Source organism: Crassostrea angulata, chromosome 7 (assembly GCF_025612915.1).
Source record: "Crassostrea angulata isolate pt1a10 chromosome 7, ASM2561291v2, whole genome shotgun sequence".
Classification (NCBI taxonomy): domain Eukaryota; kingdom Metazoa; phylum Mollusca; class Bivalvia; order Ostreida; family Ostreidae; genus Magallana; species Magallana angulata.
This window is the reverse complement of record NC_069117.1, coordinates 24,832,635-24,848,858: the sequence shown is the minus strand read 5'-3', so window position 1 is coordinate 24,848,858 and position 16,224 is coordinate 24,832,635. Positions and strand designations below refer to the sequence as shown.

At 33.3% G+C, this 16,224-nt stretch overlaps 1 protein-coding gene across 1 annotated transcript; it reads right to left on the bottom strand.

The window, feature by feature from the left end:
- Positions 1 to 1,004: 1,004 nt before the first annotated feature.
- On the bottom strand, positions 1,005 to 16,198 carry LOC128191548 (uncharacterized). Its single transcript, XM_052863678.1, has 16 exons — positions 15,885 to 16,198; positions 10,805 to 12,608; positions 10,431 to 10,546; positions 10,188 to 10,276; positions 9,456 to 9,532; positions 9,178 to 9,288; positions 5,583 to 8,173; positions 5,185 to 5,301; positions 4,904 to 5,055; positions 4,514 to 4,638; positions 4,126 to 4,270; positions 3,650 to 3,832; positions 3,280 to 3,347; positions 3,078 to 3,178; positions 2,830 to 2,956; positions 1,005 to 2,706 (listed from the first exon to the last, which is right to left on the bottom strand). Exons 1-16 carry the CDS (start codon positions 16,060 to 16,062, stop codon positions 2,658 to 2,660), a joined length of 6,033 nt encoding a protein of 2,010 aa, XP_052719638.1. The 5' UTR covers positions 16,063 to 16,198; the 3' UTR covers positions 1,005 to 2,657.
- Positions 16,199 to 16,224: the final 26 nt, after the last annotated feature.

Genomic DNA, 16,224 nt, shown 5'->3' with positions numbered 1-16,224 from the left:
CCGACAGGGTGCATCGATAACTATAATTGCATACTATTTCCTAAAAATAAAACAAAACCGTTTTGACTCTATGGGCTATGTTTATAAATCACATCTTTCTACCGAGATATAGTTGTCATAAAGTTTGCGAATGAATTGATGCATTCATACAAAATAATTCTTACTGTAAATGGTACATAAGAAAGAGGAAGATGCCAACGTACAATGAAATAACAAGTAGGTCGTCAGTAGTTTGTATCTATACCTTTACTCAAATAAACTTGGCTCAAATATACAAGAACTTTGTGGCCAATGGCTCTGTCCTCCGTGTTGAGAGATTCTACCATATCCATGTTTGTTCTTTACCATTACCAAGGCTTTCCCGACTGGCAAATTAATTGATGAAACATCCGCAAATCATGTATTCTTTAGTAATGTAATTTCCAATTGGATCTTTGTTGCATTAGAAATGAATACATCGTTGTTCATTACAGTATTCAGTGACTGACCAAGCAGTTGTTGAAATAGGAGGGGCGAGGCCGGGGGTATACCGGTATATAGGCCACCAGTAGGTCCATGGCAAAACCCTTGTAGAAGTTTCAAGGTTTAGGGTTACCTTTATGAGCTATTCTAGCTGTACCTCACATATTATATTAAGATTAATAAATAACACCAAAATTGATTGGATATGCTTTTGTTGTTGTTCTACTAATAATTTAAAAAAAAAAATTGATCAAAAAATGGGGCGGGCCCCTTTCTATCGAGTTAAGCATAGTTGGTGATGACTTTTGACTTTAGTTTAGAACTGACATCACATGTGTAAATACTCATTATAAGGATGCTTGATGTAATCATATAGCCAAACAACCAAACCACGGGTAGGAGAGAAGGCTATTCAAACTCCAGACTGGGCCGCGGCTTAAGTCTGCCCCCCCCCAACTCATCAAGTGTAGAGAGTAAGGAGAAGAGGGGTGATTTTAATCATACAGGGGCTTTGAGACAGTGTAACATTTGACAAAACACAGTTTTCATGCACTCAACCTATTTATTAACAGTTGTGCGTAGTAAATTTAACATTTTAAAATTTTTACCACAATAATTGTTTAAAAAAATTTATAAAATATGTCAGAAGTTTGATTTAAACTTTTTTCTATGGTGAATGACTGTGTAAAATACTCTAAAGTGAATAAGAGATCAAAATTACCTGATTCGAAAACAAAGCTACCATTTCAAAGATGCTACAAACAAACATTTCAAAACTTTTCATCAAAACATTTTTCACATATATATGTATAAATACTGGAAAGTCAGTACTCTGAAGTCAACAAAAAATGTCAATCTGCTTAATTAACCAGTAATAATCTATCAGTTTGACAGTATTCTTCTAAAAAACTTGACTTCAACTTCAGCATCTACCTTTAGATTTCTGATAACATTTGCAAAATTTAACAACATTTCTTATTTCACCACAAGTAAAACTTAAAACTAATATGAAATGAAATGAAATGTACAAAAGTTATATAAAACATCAATAAAGATATTATGAAACAAATCAAATAAACAATGAACTAATTTTTTTCACTGAACATTCAATATGCAAGTTTTAAGGGTGATAAAGCACTTGGGTGTCAGGTAATACATGGCACATTAGATATTTTATTACCTACCTCACATATGTTTATTAGTTAATATGTTTGTCTAAACTGATACAATACAGCTACAAAAAGGGGCAGACTCAGGTATCAGTCCATTGGTCAAGTCCTCAACCCTCAAGGTAGCATAAGCATAATTATATACACATATCGTTAGATATTTTTAAATAAGGAAAACTATTCAGCATGCCACTATTAATACACAAGTGATACAATGATTCCATTAAATTACCATTTCATAAAAATTTGGCATTGTATTTAATTCAATGTTATCAAATGTCAAATGTTGGTGGTGTAAAAAAAAAAAGAATCTCACAGAACCAGTAAGTCTTCCGACAAAAACTGATATCCCATCAAATCAGCAAAATTATCAGATATGAATATTATATAAAATAGTTCATAGCATGTGAATGAGGTTAGTAGTTACTGAAGTATATTATACACAAATCAATTTGTATATACATTTAAAAAAATAAACAAATCTTGAATTGTTAAATTCTAAATTACCTTATGAAGTTTCAATTTCAAAGAGAATATCATGTTTTTCTTCATAAGGCATAACATTGGCCGATGCACAAACTTTACAACAGTGACCAATAATGTAAATATGTACCAGTACCTACAACCTAAACTGATGAACTTGTTAGGTACAATATACACAGAATATTATTAGGCCTAAACAATAAATGTTTCCTTTATAGAAAAACATCAACATTGACCATCATCTCTTGGCAATAGTTAATGTCAATATAAGTCTCTTAACTAATATACAAGTCCTAGATCCATGAAAATTTAAAATAATATCAACAAATGCAATATAAAAATGTTTAAAAAGAAAGGTGGTATACTCTTGGAATATCCTATGTACACAATCTATAATTTGGGTAAAAAATTATCATAAAGCAGGCATTTCATGCTTGCTTTAAGTGCAAAAATGTAAATAAATCTAAAGTTCCTTGAACATTCACAGAGCAAATGGCAATCAGCAGCAATGGCCTCTCTTTTCATTGTCTTTATTGTTGGATATTACCGAGGCAGGCGGAGCTTCAATAGACCCTCATGAACCTCTGTAAAGCTACAAAAATAGAAAAAAACAATGTTTTATCTATTGTTTATGAATAAGCCAACATAATATACACAAAAAAAGATTATCACATTAACATTAAAACTGTAAGATAAAGCCTTCATTTATGCTTACTTGTGTCCTTTCTGTTTGAGCCATCGGATAACTGCGGGTCGGATCCTTGCCACCCCTCCCCGACTATGACTTCCTCTTCCTGTTATGATGAACAAATCCTTCCTTTTGTCCCCTCTAGCAGACAGCTCTGAAGGAAAAGTACATGCCCCATTACTCTACATTTTCTTAACACTTACCATGCCATGTGAATATGTAAAAACATTATTACACAGTTTAAAGTCTTAATATTTATACTTGTAATATCTTACTATTGAGTTGATCTTCTATGACTTTAGTCAAAACAGTAACTGCCTCGTCCACATGTAAACCATGTAGATCCAGTGTAGACTTGGTCTCAAGATACTGGTCTCTGTACAGATGAAATAATTATGATCAATTAGGCCTATCTGATCTAGACTACTGTACAACAACAGCTAGTAAATTATGTGCAATCTAATCCATCTTTCATACCTCTGCGATAAAATCATCTGAGCTGCATTTTCATTTGCCTCTTTGATCTTCCTTGTATGCAAATGGCCCTAAAAGCAACAATTCTTTTGTTAATTAACAACTTCTACAGAGAATCAAAGGAAACATACTGACAGTATTTGTTGAAAATAATTTCATGTACAATGGACATTTAATGTATTGTGTATAGGTATCATTCACCTCAAGCATCTTAATCAATATCATATTTTAAAGCAAGTTGTTTTATATTCTTTTTTATCGTTAATCTTTATGGTGATATGTGTATTTATTCACACTATCTGATGGGTTAGGTTGTGGCAACATGATTAATAAAACAAAATGATGCTTTTTATAGAGAGTTGATCAAGTTTACCTGATTGGAGTAAAAGTTCGCCACTTGTTTCATGCCTCTCCTGTATGCCTCTTGCGCTTTCTGAAAGCATTCATGTCGAAGTCTATAATGTAGATTGGCTTCTCCTCTGATGTCCTCATACTCTGGATTTTCTGAACTTTGAAACTCCTTCTTCACTTTGGGGCGATAAGAGTATGAATCAATCTTAAAAAAAAAAAGATGATGTTGCATTAATATATCTCAGAGATTATCAAAAAGACAGACTGCAAGCAAATTAATGCATCTAATTGTTAAAATAATCAGAATTAGCTTTTTTATCAATAAAATACATGTATGATTTTCAAATATCTTTTGTTTCATACCTTTATGCCAAAATATTTTGATTTCATGAAATACTAATTTTTTAAAGATCTATACTCCAAATTAATAAAAATCTTTTGTACATCAAAAAATTTTTGTTTAATATATACATGTACTGGTAAGCTCTAAAATTTTACCATTTCTTGCAGACTTTGCTGTTTTGCTGCCTCAATCAATTTCTTCTCGTACTCATCTGCTGCCTCTGCAGTCATTACAGTCTTTGGTGGCTCATTACATCCTAAAGATCCTTCAACTGCTTTCACTGTGTCTTCATAGTTGAAGCTACATATATTTTAAGTAAAAAGGTCACAGATTTAGAAAGTATGAATTCTGTCATTAAGATAGTCACATTGAAATCATTTAACAAATCAGATGTCTTGAAAATTACTAATGCAAAAAAATCCTGAAAAGTTGTTTATCATATAACATACAATTATCAGAAAATTCATTAACATTACAAAAAAATAACAGATTAACATGTATATATCCATTAAATAAGTAAACATGGGGGAAATATTAACAAACCAGTTTGCTTGAAAGATTTCATCTAATACAGATGAGTCTATTGCTGGAAATTCTTCATAGAGCTTTTTCTGTTTCATTCTGTACCCAATTGTGTTGTGATATCCAGAGGCTTTCAAGACTTCCCTCTGAAAATTTAGGAAGAAAACAGTAAAGGACTTATCTCTCTTTTTCTTGATATAAATAAAATGAATCCCTATCTGCCATTGCTCCAAGTCAAGATTTACTTTCAGGGTAATTAATGGTGACGTTTAAAATTTTGTTGCTCATAATTTTAAAATTTCTCATTGCAATCAATATTATTGAAACATTTCAATAATAAATACAAATAAATAAGAAATGGCTCCTTAAATCAGTAGTTATCCTACAACTCTAAAATTTTTCAGTACTTACGAACTCCTTTTTCTTTCTTTCCTCTTGTAATTGTTCCTCCATTATTGCATGAAGAGACTCACGAGCAGGCGAGTTTCTGTTGAAGACGGATTTATTGCTCTGTTCTATTGATTCATTCATCTCAGACTGAAGTTGTTGCGCTAAAGCCTCATCTAAAGTATAAATCAAAGTATTTTACATCCAGATCCAAACTGCTCTACTGTTAACACCAGATTCATGTAATAAAAAAAATTCCATTATTTTTTTTTCAAAGATTGATTTGTCATTTTACAGCACCATACCTTGTGAAATTTGCTGCTTTTTTTGGACGTGATGTTCTACATAGTCTGTCCTCAGACACTGATGCAAGCGTTGTGCTGTTATGTAATCCACAGGAATCTTTAAATCCTCCGCAGAGTCTGTATAACACAAAAATAATACACAACAAAAATTCAACAGAGGAAATTCCACACTCTATCAATAAATCCAGATCTCTCTCTGAAATTATACACCACAATCAAACTCGTGTAAAATATGCAATAATATCGGCAAGAGGCATCATTCACTACTATAAAAATAAAAATCAAAGCACGAAACACTTGAAATTTTAAAACATTTTCTAAGACTCATTTAATGAATATAATTTCTAGCTTTCAGCTCTATTGAAAATCATAAAGTTTGCATCTATATGTAAGAATACCTGGAGTTAATTTCCCCACAGAACCAAACAGGATAAGTAAAGCCTTGATAAATTCAGCTGGCAGGTCCAAGGGAAGTGTTAAGCTAGATGGGGAATCAGCACTGGGTGGGGAGACAACTCTATCCTCTGCAAGCCTATGGTCTCCCATCCCTTCAATGATGCCACTCGGTGGAGAATCAATGTAGGAGGAATTCAAACTCGGATCTGTTCTTGACAATTGAAGCATGGAATCACTATCAGAAACCGATTCTTTTTCGGTTATGGCTACCAGCTCTTGTAAGATCTTTTTGTTGAAGTCGTCATCTTCAAAGAATATCTCATCACCTTCATGTCCATGTGAATACTGATTACAGAGTCGAATATTAGATTCGTAGGAGAGCAGTCTTTTCTCTGAGTTTGCAATCAATTGAGTTTCTACATCTTCTTTGGTTGCAATATTTGAGTCTTCCAGAAATTTCATACAGATGTCGATCAGTAGAGGTGGCTGTATAAATTCCTCCACCACACACATACTAGAGGAACTTCTCGACCTAGCAGGTATGGTGGGTGACTTTGGTATGCGCTGCAGTTTGAATATTGAGTCTAGATACTTGTTTTTGTCCTCTTGACTTAGAGATAAATCATGGAAAGTCCACTCCAGAATAATATCTGCTGCCCATTCCACATTATTATCACAGTTCTGTAAAACATCTTTTAAATCAGCTTCTGGGATTGTGGGAAAACTGTTTTTCAAAAATTCAATATCTGCATCTAGCAAGTCTTCCGTCATTGTGCTACGATGTATTGTCAGTACTCTAGAAGACTTCCCACAATCCTCTGTAGGCATAGAGTCTAATGGTTTTACTTTCCAATCCTTGCCTACGATGATTAACATATTACCAAGTTGCTCTTTACTGCATGCCATTCCTTTATCAAGTTCATACATAATTTTTAAATCCTTAGGTGTTATTTCTGTCTCAGAGTCTATCTTTATTACAGTTTCACATTCAACTTTCATATCTTCCATTTTATATATTTCGTCATCAAGGGTGTCAACTTTTATGGAACTCCAATCACTTACAGAAAATTTTGCTCTGTCATCTTCATTAAATAATGGAAATCTAGCGACCATTTTTCGTTTTCCATTCTTCTTTAGGCTTTTGTCTCTTTCCTTACTACTTTCCTCATGTAATGTTACTTTACTTGTATCACTTACACGTAAAATTGATTTATTTGGAGTCGAATGAATAATTTCATCATCGTTTATAGAATCAGACTCCATCATACTACATGCATCCTCTCTCGTATCAGTGTTGGTGTTGGGTATGTAAACACCATTGGCCTCTGACTCAAGCTCATCTTGAAGATCTTTAACTTTGTCTATGTTACCCTCTGTGCTTGTTTGATTTTTTTGTGTCTGACGCTTTCCTCGTTTCTTTCTAGGTGATTTAGGACTATCACTGACTTCAGTGTTCCATGCTTCTGGAGATGTTTCTTTGTCCACTGAATATTCTTCTTTCGATTCAAATTTTTTCCAATACAACTGTTCAGATGCTTTAATACTGCTGAGATCTGAAGTGACATCACTTTCTTCTGTGTTTGAACTTTCATCTACACCAACACAGTCACTTAAAGGAGCATCATTTTCACCACTTGATTCTGTATTTAGTAGGATTTCACTGTTGCCTTCTGAAATACCTGATTTACAAATACCATTTTTTACATCCTTACTCAAATGAACTTTTTTCTGCTTTTCCTTTTTCTTGCTTCTTTGATTTTTTGGAATATCCCACATATCTTTGTTCTCACTGTCATTTGAAACTTCTCCAACATTGTTGTCTTTAACAAATTCTTCAGTTTGAGGGTCTTTTGAATCATTCAGGCTTTTCTCAATCAGACCTTTAACTTTTTCCTCGATCATTTTTTCGTATTGAGGCTGCTGGGTTGGGTCAATAGGCATAAAGACAATGAGTGACTTAAGTTCCTCAATAATCTTATCTGGATCACAGTCACTTATTAAAGAACTCCCTACATTCTCTAAGATAAGACTATCTACCATTTTCTCGACCTCATCTCCATCACCTGGTTTCAAGTCTTCTGTTACTGGAGACCTCTGAGACAGAGTAGAATTGTCTGCTGTTAATTGTGTATTGCCCTCTTTTCTTCCTTGAGACCCATGAGAGACAGGTGGAGACATGAGTGTCTTTCTCTTAGAGATCATTTCTAGCTGTTTATGCAAGTTCATGGTAGACATACCCACATGAGATCTGGCCACATAACCTACATTAGCTGGAATGGGACTGCATCTGCTATCACTTAACTGATCAAACTCCTTTTCTAATCTCTTCTCTGAGTCGGTATCACTTCCTGGGGTAGAGCAGTCCAGATAAGAATCCCCAATGTTAATTCTAAGATTTCTCTGTTGTTCATCCTCCTTCGGATCCCCCAACCTTGATAAAAACACCTCCTGGTCTATGGAATCTTTTCTGGGTGGCTCTATGGAATCCTTCTTGGGTGGATTGTGAGGACTGCTCTGTTCATTGTAGGAATTCCTAAGCTCTGGAAAGTCCGCTTGAGAGAATTCGACATCCTTTGCTTTGTCTTCATTATCACTGTGGGTTTGAATTATAGCATTTATTTATTATCTTCCTTCTTTTCTAACCAACTTTCATTAAAAAGTTTTCTTTCTTTTAATGTTGAAAGAATATTTCACCATTTAAAAGTTCTGAAGTAATTTTTTTATTAAAAGGCTAATGGGTCACATTGCTCACCTGAACAATTCTACCCCCAGGGATCCTGATTTGAACAAATTGAATCTATACTATTTGAGGAAGCTTCCATATTAGATTAAACATTACTAGCTAAATGGTGTTTAAAAATTTAAAATTGACAATCCCCCCCCCCCTTCCCCAGCGTGGCCCAACCCTACCCCAGGGTTCCATTGAACAAACTTGAATCTAGACCACCTGAGGATGATTCAACATGGCTTTTAACTTTCAGGCCAAAAAGTTTTAAAGATTTTCCCTTTCAAATTCCTATGTAAAATTTTGATCTCTATTGTGAACCCACAAAGCACCTAGGGGATCATGATTTAAACAAACCTGAATCTACACCGTCTAAAGATGCTTTATCATGAATTTCAACTATTCTGGCCAAATGGTTTTCCAGAAGTTTTTTTTTAAAGATATTCAGTATATGTTTCAATGTAAAAATTTTACCCCCCCCCCCCCCCCAATTGTGGCCCACCCTACTCCCTGTGATTTGAACAAACTGGAATCTAAACTATCTAACTATCTGAGGAAGCTTCCAAATAAGTTTAATCTTACTGGCCAAATTGTATTTGATAAGATTTGTTTTTAAGGTCAATAAATTTTATTTTTCCAAATTATCTCCCCTTTAAGTAGGGCTGGGCCTTTCATTTGAACAAACTTCAATCCTCCTTGGCCAAGGGATTCTTGTGGAAAGTATTACCTTGTGCCAGGTATGGTTGAAATTGGCCCAGTGGTTTTGGAGAAGAAGATGAAAATGCAAAAAAATTACAACAACAACAGTGCCAATAACAACAGACAAGTTTTGATCAGATAAGCTCTGACACTTGAGCCTTTGGCAAACTTACATTTTACTTTTTTTCAGTGGTACACCTAAGATCATCTCTACGGTTAAATCCCTTTGGTATCTCTCTTTCATTCTCTGAATATGTTCTTTTGGCACTCCATGGTCATTTCTCCTACAAGTACAAATTCCTTTTTCTCTTTATCGAAATTTAATTACCAATAATACCAACAGCTCATAGCTAAACACTTCATTAAAACCCATCAATTTTACAGTAAAAACATGCATTGTTAAACACAATAGGCTTCATAACTTTCAGAAAAATAAAATAAATCAAAATACCTCGCCAATTCTTTCGCAGAATATTTCCATGGTGTATTGGGCTCCAATATTTCCATTTCATATGAAAAAGCCTTACCCTGGAAAAAAAAGTACACAACTGGAAAATTTTGTCCTTAAGGTCAGACGCGACAAAAATAGGCCATGCCTGCTGTCCGATTCTATTTCATTTTGAAATAAAATATTGTTTAAATTAATTAGACATGACCTACAGTATCTTCCATTATTGTCTACTTCAGTACTTCTTTCCTATCTCCCCCATTAGCTTTTTGAAGTTTCATTAAAATGAATTACAGTAAAACTTGTTTAGTACGAACACGGTTATTGCGAATTTACAGATATAGCGAAGTCATCTTGGATCCCCAGCTATGTAAATTTAATGAATTTCTTATACGGTTATAACGAATTATGGATATAACGAAGTAATTTCTTAGGTCCCAGTGACTTCGTTATAACCGAGTTTTGCTGTATGTATGTTTTAAAAAAATATTGTAACAAATTTCTTTGTTTTATACATGTAAAGGTACTCCTTATTATTTGATTGAATCATTATTTATTATGCTATGTTTGCTTTCATTAGAAAGAATAATCTCCCTTTAATTATTTTAATAAAGTGTGAAATTGCCATGCAAGCACTTTATTCCATTTTTTTTGTTATCACTTGACATTCATCCTATTACCTAAGTGTATTTAGAAATTTAAAACTGGACAAAAAATATAAATTGCCCGATTTACCAATTTTAAATAGGGTTTCATTTCCCATGCTTGAGTATTTGTGTTGTCAATTATTACTGGAGTTATTTTCTCCTCCATGGCTGCTGCAGCTGTCAACATAGAAATTTAATTATGACAATTATTAAATGGCAAAATGAGTCAGGTTAAAATAGAATAAAAAATTTCTGTTGCTGAATTTTTTAATTCATAGTTTAAGGATTGTTTACAAAATAAACAAAGGAATTGTTTATTTAATATTTTTACCTCTTTTACGATTCCATTCATGTGCATCTGTTAGTTTAGTGACATCATGGCTGTATATTCCATTCTCATAAAAATAATCATCAGTGCTTAAGATTTGTCCCTCACCAACCATTTCTCTGTAAATATGTGATACATGTGATTAGTAAAAAAAAATTCAAATAAAGGTAGAATATATTGGAACCCATAAAAATGATTTATCAATGCCAAAAAATGTTCATGAATATTAACGAACAAGTATATCACACAGCTAAAAAGTTAAATATTAAATAAACAAACTTACTTGACCAAAAAAAAACAATCAGTATAGCATTAACTTAGGCATTTAAAGTTTCTTTAAATTAAGGTCACAAATGAAATGCTAAACTTTTGCTTACCTTGCTAATGTAGACTTCCCACTTCCAGGGAGTCCCCTCAATATGACCAGCACTTTAGCTCCACTTATTATCCTTTGCTTCACTCTTTCTATTTCTCTGTCCGATGACTCTGTTGACAATTTGCCATTTCTTTGGACAGGTAGAACTCCACCTGGTGGTAAGAAAGGCGGAGCTACACGGGGCTCAGAAAAATTGTGAAAATGCATCCATGGGGGCATCCCTCTCGGCATTGGACCCCTCCCACCCCTAGGTGGCCAAGGTGGGCGTGCCGAGATAGGAAATGGACCACGGGGTTGTCGGAAACCTGGACCATATTGATTAGGCATTCGTGAGTGTGGAATAGGCATGGGACCATCCATAGAGGGTTTCCCCATTTTCGGCATCACAAAATGAGGCTGTAAGTCCTCAACCTGTTCATCGCCTTGTTTGACCTCATCTCCTTTCTGTATCCGTGGTACAAATTCTTTTGCTGAGGCAGATAATTCAAATGAAACTATTGGTAGCTGCATTTCTGCTGACTTAGGCCTTTCTATAGTGTCTCTATTCTCTACATCTAGCAGATCAGAGGAATCTTGAGAAGAATAAGAAGTTTCCAGTTCCACTGAAAAGTTAGGAGGATCTGGCTTTTGGTTTTCAACAGTTCCTTCCTTTACACTGACAGAGGTCCCTTCTTTTAACAAACTGTCAATATCGAAGTCTCCAGAGTCATGTCTAGAACTAGAGGCACTTTTATTTGCAAAGGAATATCTTGATGTCTCCTTAGGTGAAGAAAAACCAGACATCATATATTTACTTTCATTTGAATGTTTTCTTTCATTCCCTGCTTGTTGCCAGAAAGATGACATAGTTGTTTTGTTTTCACTTAGTAAGGATCCTGAATGACTTGACGGTAGCAATGGAAATTTTTCCTCTGTAGGGGTTGGTAACTCACTCTTAATAGATGTAGTTAAATTAAGGGCACCAGCAAGAATTGAATGTCCAATTCCTTGTGAAATATGGGGTATAACTGGAGGAATTGGTTCTTTTTTCAAAGTAAAGTCCAATTCTTCTTCAAAATTGTCATCAATGTCATCTAAAGAGTTATGAGAAGATGATGATCTTAGATTATCTAATTTATTAGGAACAAGTCGAGAAAAATCCATTTCTATGTCATTGCTGCTATTTTTATCATGAAACGATGGGAACACATCTCTTTGCACCTCCTGAGAGTTTTTGTTTCTTTGCTTCTCTAATTCATCAGGATAGTCTGTAAATTTCATATTCCTTGACCTGATAGAATCTGGGGTATTTTTGTCACCTGTAAACTCTGTAGAAGCATTGGAAAAGTTTCCAGTCGATTTTGAAATGTTCCCTGATTTTCTATTCAGTTTTTCTCCAATCACACCAATATGTCTAGGGCTTGTTTCAATATTTGATACCTTTTCAGATGATAGATTTCCAGTGTTGTACATAGGGGTGCTTGACAACTGACTGTAGTTAGCATTTAATCTTAAAGTGTCTGCTGAAGTATTAATAAAATTTGCCTTCTTTGGACTTGTATGTGTCGATGGTTTATTATCTATTCTATTTACGTCTAAAGTTGTTGGAGTAGGCTCCCTTGATATCTGTCTTGCATTACTTTGCTGTGAACCAAGGGCAGGGAACTCTGAAGGCATAAGATTTTGAGTTGACTGTTGCTGAGATGACCTAGTTTTCTTGTCAAGACACAAAACATCCTTTGCTATCTCGGCCAACTTGCTACTTTTCTTGGATGCATCAATTTTGCTTCCGCACATTGTGCACAGTGAATCAATTGCCTTTTCAACTGGAAAACAATAAAATAAACTATTATCATTTCATAACAGAAAAAGAACCTTCTGTTAGAAAAAGGCATGTAAATAATGCAGAACTTTTTTTTAATTATTTCATAAATTTAATAGTGCTTTCCTTATCTTTATCAAAACTCCTTATCAAAATCGACAAATCTATCTAAATCCTAAAACAAAATTCTTTTTAGGCAAAATAAAATAATAAGCTGTTTCCCTGAAGTTTTAAAAATAACTTCACATGTCTTTATTTCGAATTATGAGGAGTTGTCTGTCCAAGTTTGAAAACACGATAAATATAAATTAAAATCTTTCCCTATATTATACCCACTTCAAATATTGTTAAGGCTTAAATAAGAAATACACTTTTTATCTAGCCAGACTTGGTACCACACATGTACAGCAACACATAATATTACTCTTTAACAACTTTGGTGGGAAGGGGATGATAAGAAGATAACTTTAGAAAACATTAAGTGAAAGCTTCAGTCCTAATACCTAGAACAGAATATTCATCTAAATTATGCATTGTAAAGCACTTTAGTTTACTCTGCATTAACAATTGTGTGATTGCATGGTAAAAAAAACCTTACAATTGCTCTCTGAATTGAAAAAATACTAGAATAAGTCGGTACATCGAATTACCAAAATGACAGGATTTACAGAAATGACACCTGAAATTACCAGAATGATACTAAAATCTACAGAAATGACATTTCAAATACATTAAAATGGTGAAATATTATATCATACGTGTATTTCAGGTAAATCCTTCATAAAAAAAAATAAAATAAAACCTACGTTAAATATCTTATTAATTGAAACCACTATAATGATTTATTACTTTAATAAAAAAAAAACTACTGAAAAGAACAAGAATAGAATTCCTGGTTCCCCCGCCGGTCAAGCAGTATACTAGTATACTGTATATGAAATTGCAATATTTTCAAACATTCAGGGCTGTTCCAGTATTAAATGTGTGGGGAGGTTGGGAAGAACATTTTTTTACCCCCACCACCCATTTTTTTTTCTACTTTTCCTGTTGCAAATATATCCAAAATACTACAATCTAAAAGAACTTGACCAAATTATAGTGGTATAAACATTTGGTTTAAATTTAATGAAAATCCGTCAAAATTTGTAGGCATGAGAGCGCTTACAAGGTCACAAAGTCCCATAACTCCAACAAAAAGTATCGACCAATGCTGATTTTCGAACTTGACCAAGGTAATAGTGGTATAAACATTTGGTATAAATTTAATGAAAATCCGTCAAAATTTGTAGGCATGAGAGCGCTTACAAAAAAGTGTAAAGGACGGAAACACGGGCGCACGGACGGATGCCCGGCTTTTCTATGTCCCCGCTCTGCGTTGTGGCGGGGGACAAAAATCAATACAAATAAGAAATTTCTTCTTAACAATACATATAGCAATTAATGAGGAATTTTAGATGCATGATTTTACAATATCAGAGGGTCAAATTACATGCTAATCTCATAATTCTACAACTATCCTACCATTTTCCAACTTGCAATTATATATATCGAATTATTTACTAATAACAGGGATGGGGTCAATTACAATGGAAAGTAATTAATTAAATTACAATTACTTGCTTAAATTCTTCAATTAAATTACCATTACCATTACAAGAGTTTTCAAATGTAATTAATTGAATTACAATTACTTTGCAGATGTAATTAATTAAATTACAAATTACATTTTCATCAAAATTTACTAAAACCATGATTTATATACAACACATAAACATTTAAGGAGGTATATCTATAATATGAATAAAATTTCCTCATAATTAAAATAATTTCACTGTTTGAGAATTTGCTAACTATTCTAATAATTAGTTACAATTTTTGGAAAGAAAAAATATAAATTTGGTTTTTATTGTTTATTTTAAAATGCAGGTACTGGTAGTCACAATATGGAGGTGTACCATACACCCTGATATTCAATAAACATTTAAAAGTCATATCCCTTAACCTACACCTAAAGTATTTCTTGCATGCAATAACTATTATATGAAAACTTTCTCCTTTGCATTTTTACACACATAGTTTTTCTTTGTAAATACAATGACAAAGTACAGGTTAATCCTGGGTAGAGGGCAGACTTTAATTGTTATCAAAACACAATTCACACCTGTTGTTCTCTACCTAATTATCAAAATGTTAGCAATAAGGGAACACACCCTGTGGACATGTTAGGCATCAAAAACTTAAACCCATTTGAAGCCATGCATTTTAGCTCTGTGTATTTTAGGCTATCAATTACAAAGCATGACTTGATAGTTTATATAATTTCGATAACACTGATTTTGTTTGTAAATTAAACAGTGATGTTTTAAACTAATTAAATGATAATTGACACACTAAATATTCTAATAAGAAGGAAAATAAGTATTTTTTAAGAAAAAATAGATCAAACAAATCATCAAATACATGTACTTAATTAAATTTGGGAAACTTATCATTAAATATTGAATCACTGAAAAAATCCATTTTGAAAAATATTTAGTATTATAATGATATATATAATAATAGTTTCATGCTTTTTAACTACTCTTCGAACTTGACCTAATGTACTATAGTGGGGGAAAGTGGGTAGTGGACAGCTTAATATTTATATGTCCATCAGTGTGTAATTGAAAGTAATTGAAAAGTAATTGGAATTACATGCCTTTTTTTAAAGTAATTAATTAAATTACCATTACATGTAATTGAAAATGTGGCCAATTACACATTACTTCCAATTACATCAAAATTTGTAATTAATTACACTCAATTACCATTACAAATTACCATTACCCCATCCCTGACTAATAAAGACATTAATGGATATAATTAAGTATAATTGTGGTGAAAAACAATTTTTTAATTAACTTTAAGTGTCATTTCTGTAGATTTTAGTGTCATTCCGGTAATTTCTGGTGTCATTTCAGTAAATACTGTCATTTCGGGCTACCCGAATAAGTGATATCACCAAATGGTAATATGAAAACAGCACCCAAAAGGTATTACATGCCTGGAATGGCATTGTCATTTACAATACACGGATGTTTTTGAGTAATTGATCAGGTAAAACTAGGCTAAGGCCACTTGATGTCATATTTGGTAGATCATGAATATGATTGTTCATTTGTTGACAGATTAGTGATATATATTGGAGACACAGTAGTTTAACCAGATGTATTTGAAAAATTCACCAAACAAATAAAAATCTTGATATATGTTTGAGTTTTCAATTAATGTGACAACACACCATTCCATTCCAATTCCTGGAGAATGATAAACACGACATCTCCATCAACTTTTCCATCGAACATCTCTTGAACATGACGAAAAATCTGATCGTTCACTTCCTGTTGTCTTTGAGAGTCGATGGCCGGTGTATGTGTCTTGACTACGTTAGCTTCTTTAACTTGGCCTTGCTTCCTCATTTCAACTACAACAACTAAGTTACGTCTGAATTCAAATACATCGTCATCTTTGACGACTGTAACGTATGTTTACACTATCCTCCCTCAACGTGGTCTAAAATCAATGTTGACTGCGCAGATCTTATGCGCATGAAGAAATCTCCAACTGGTATATGAAACAAA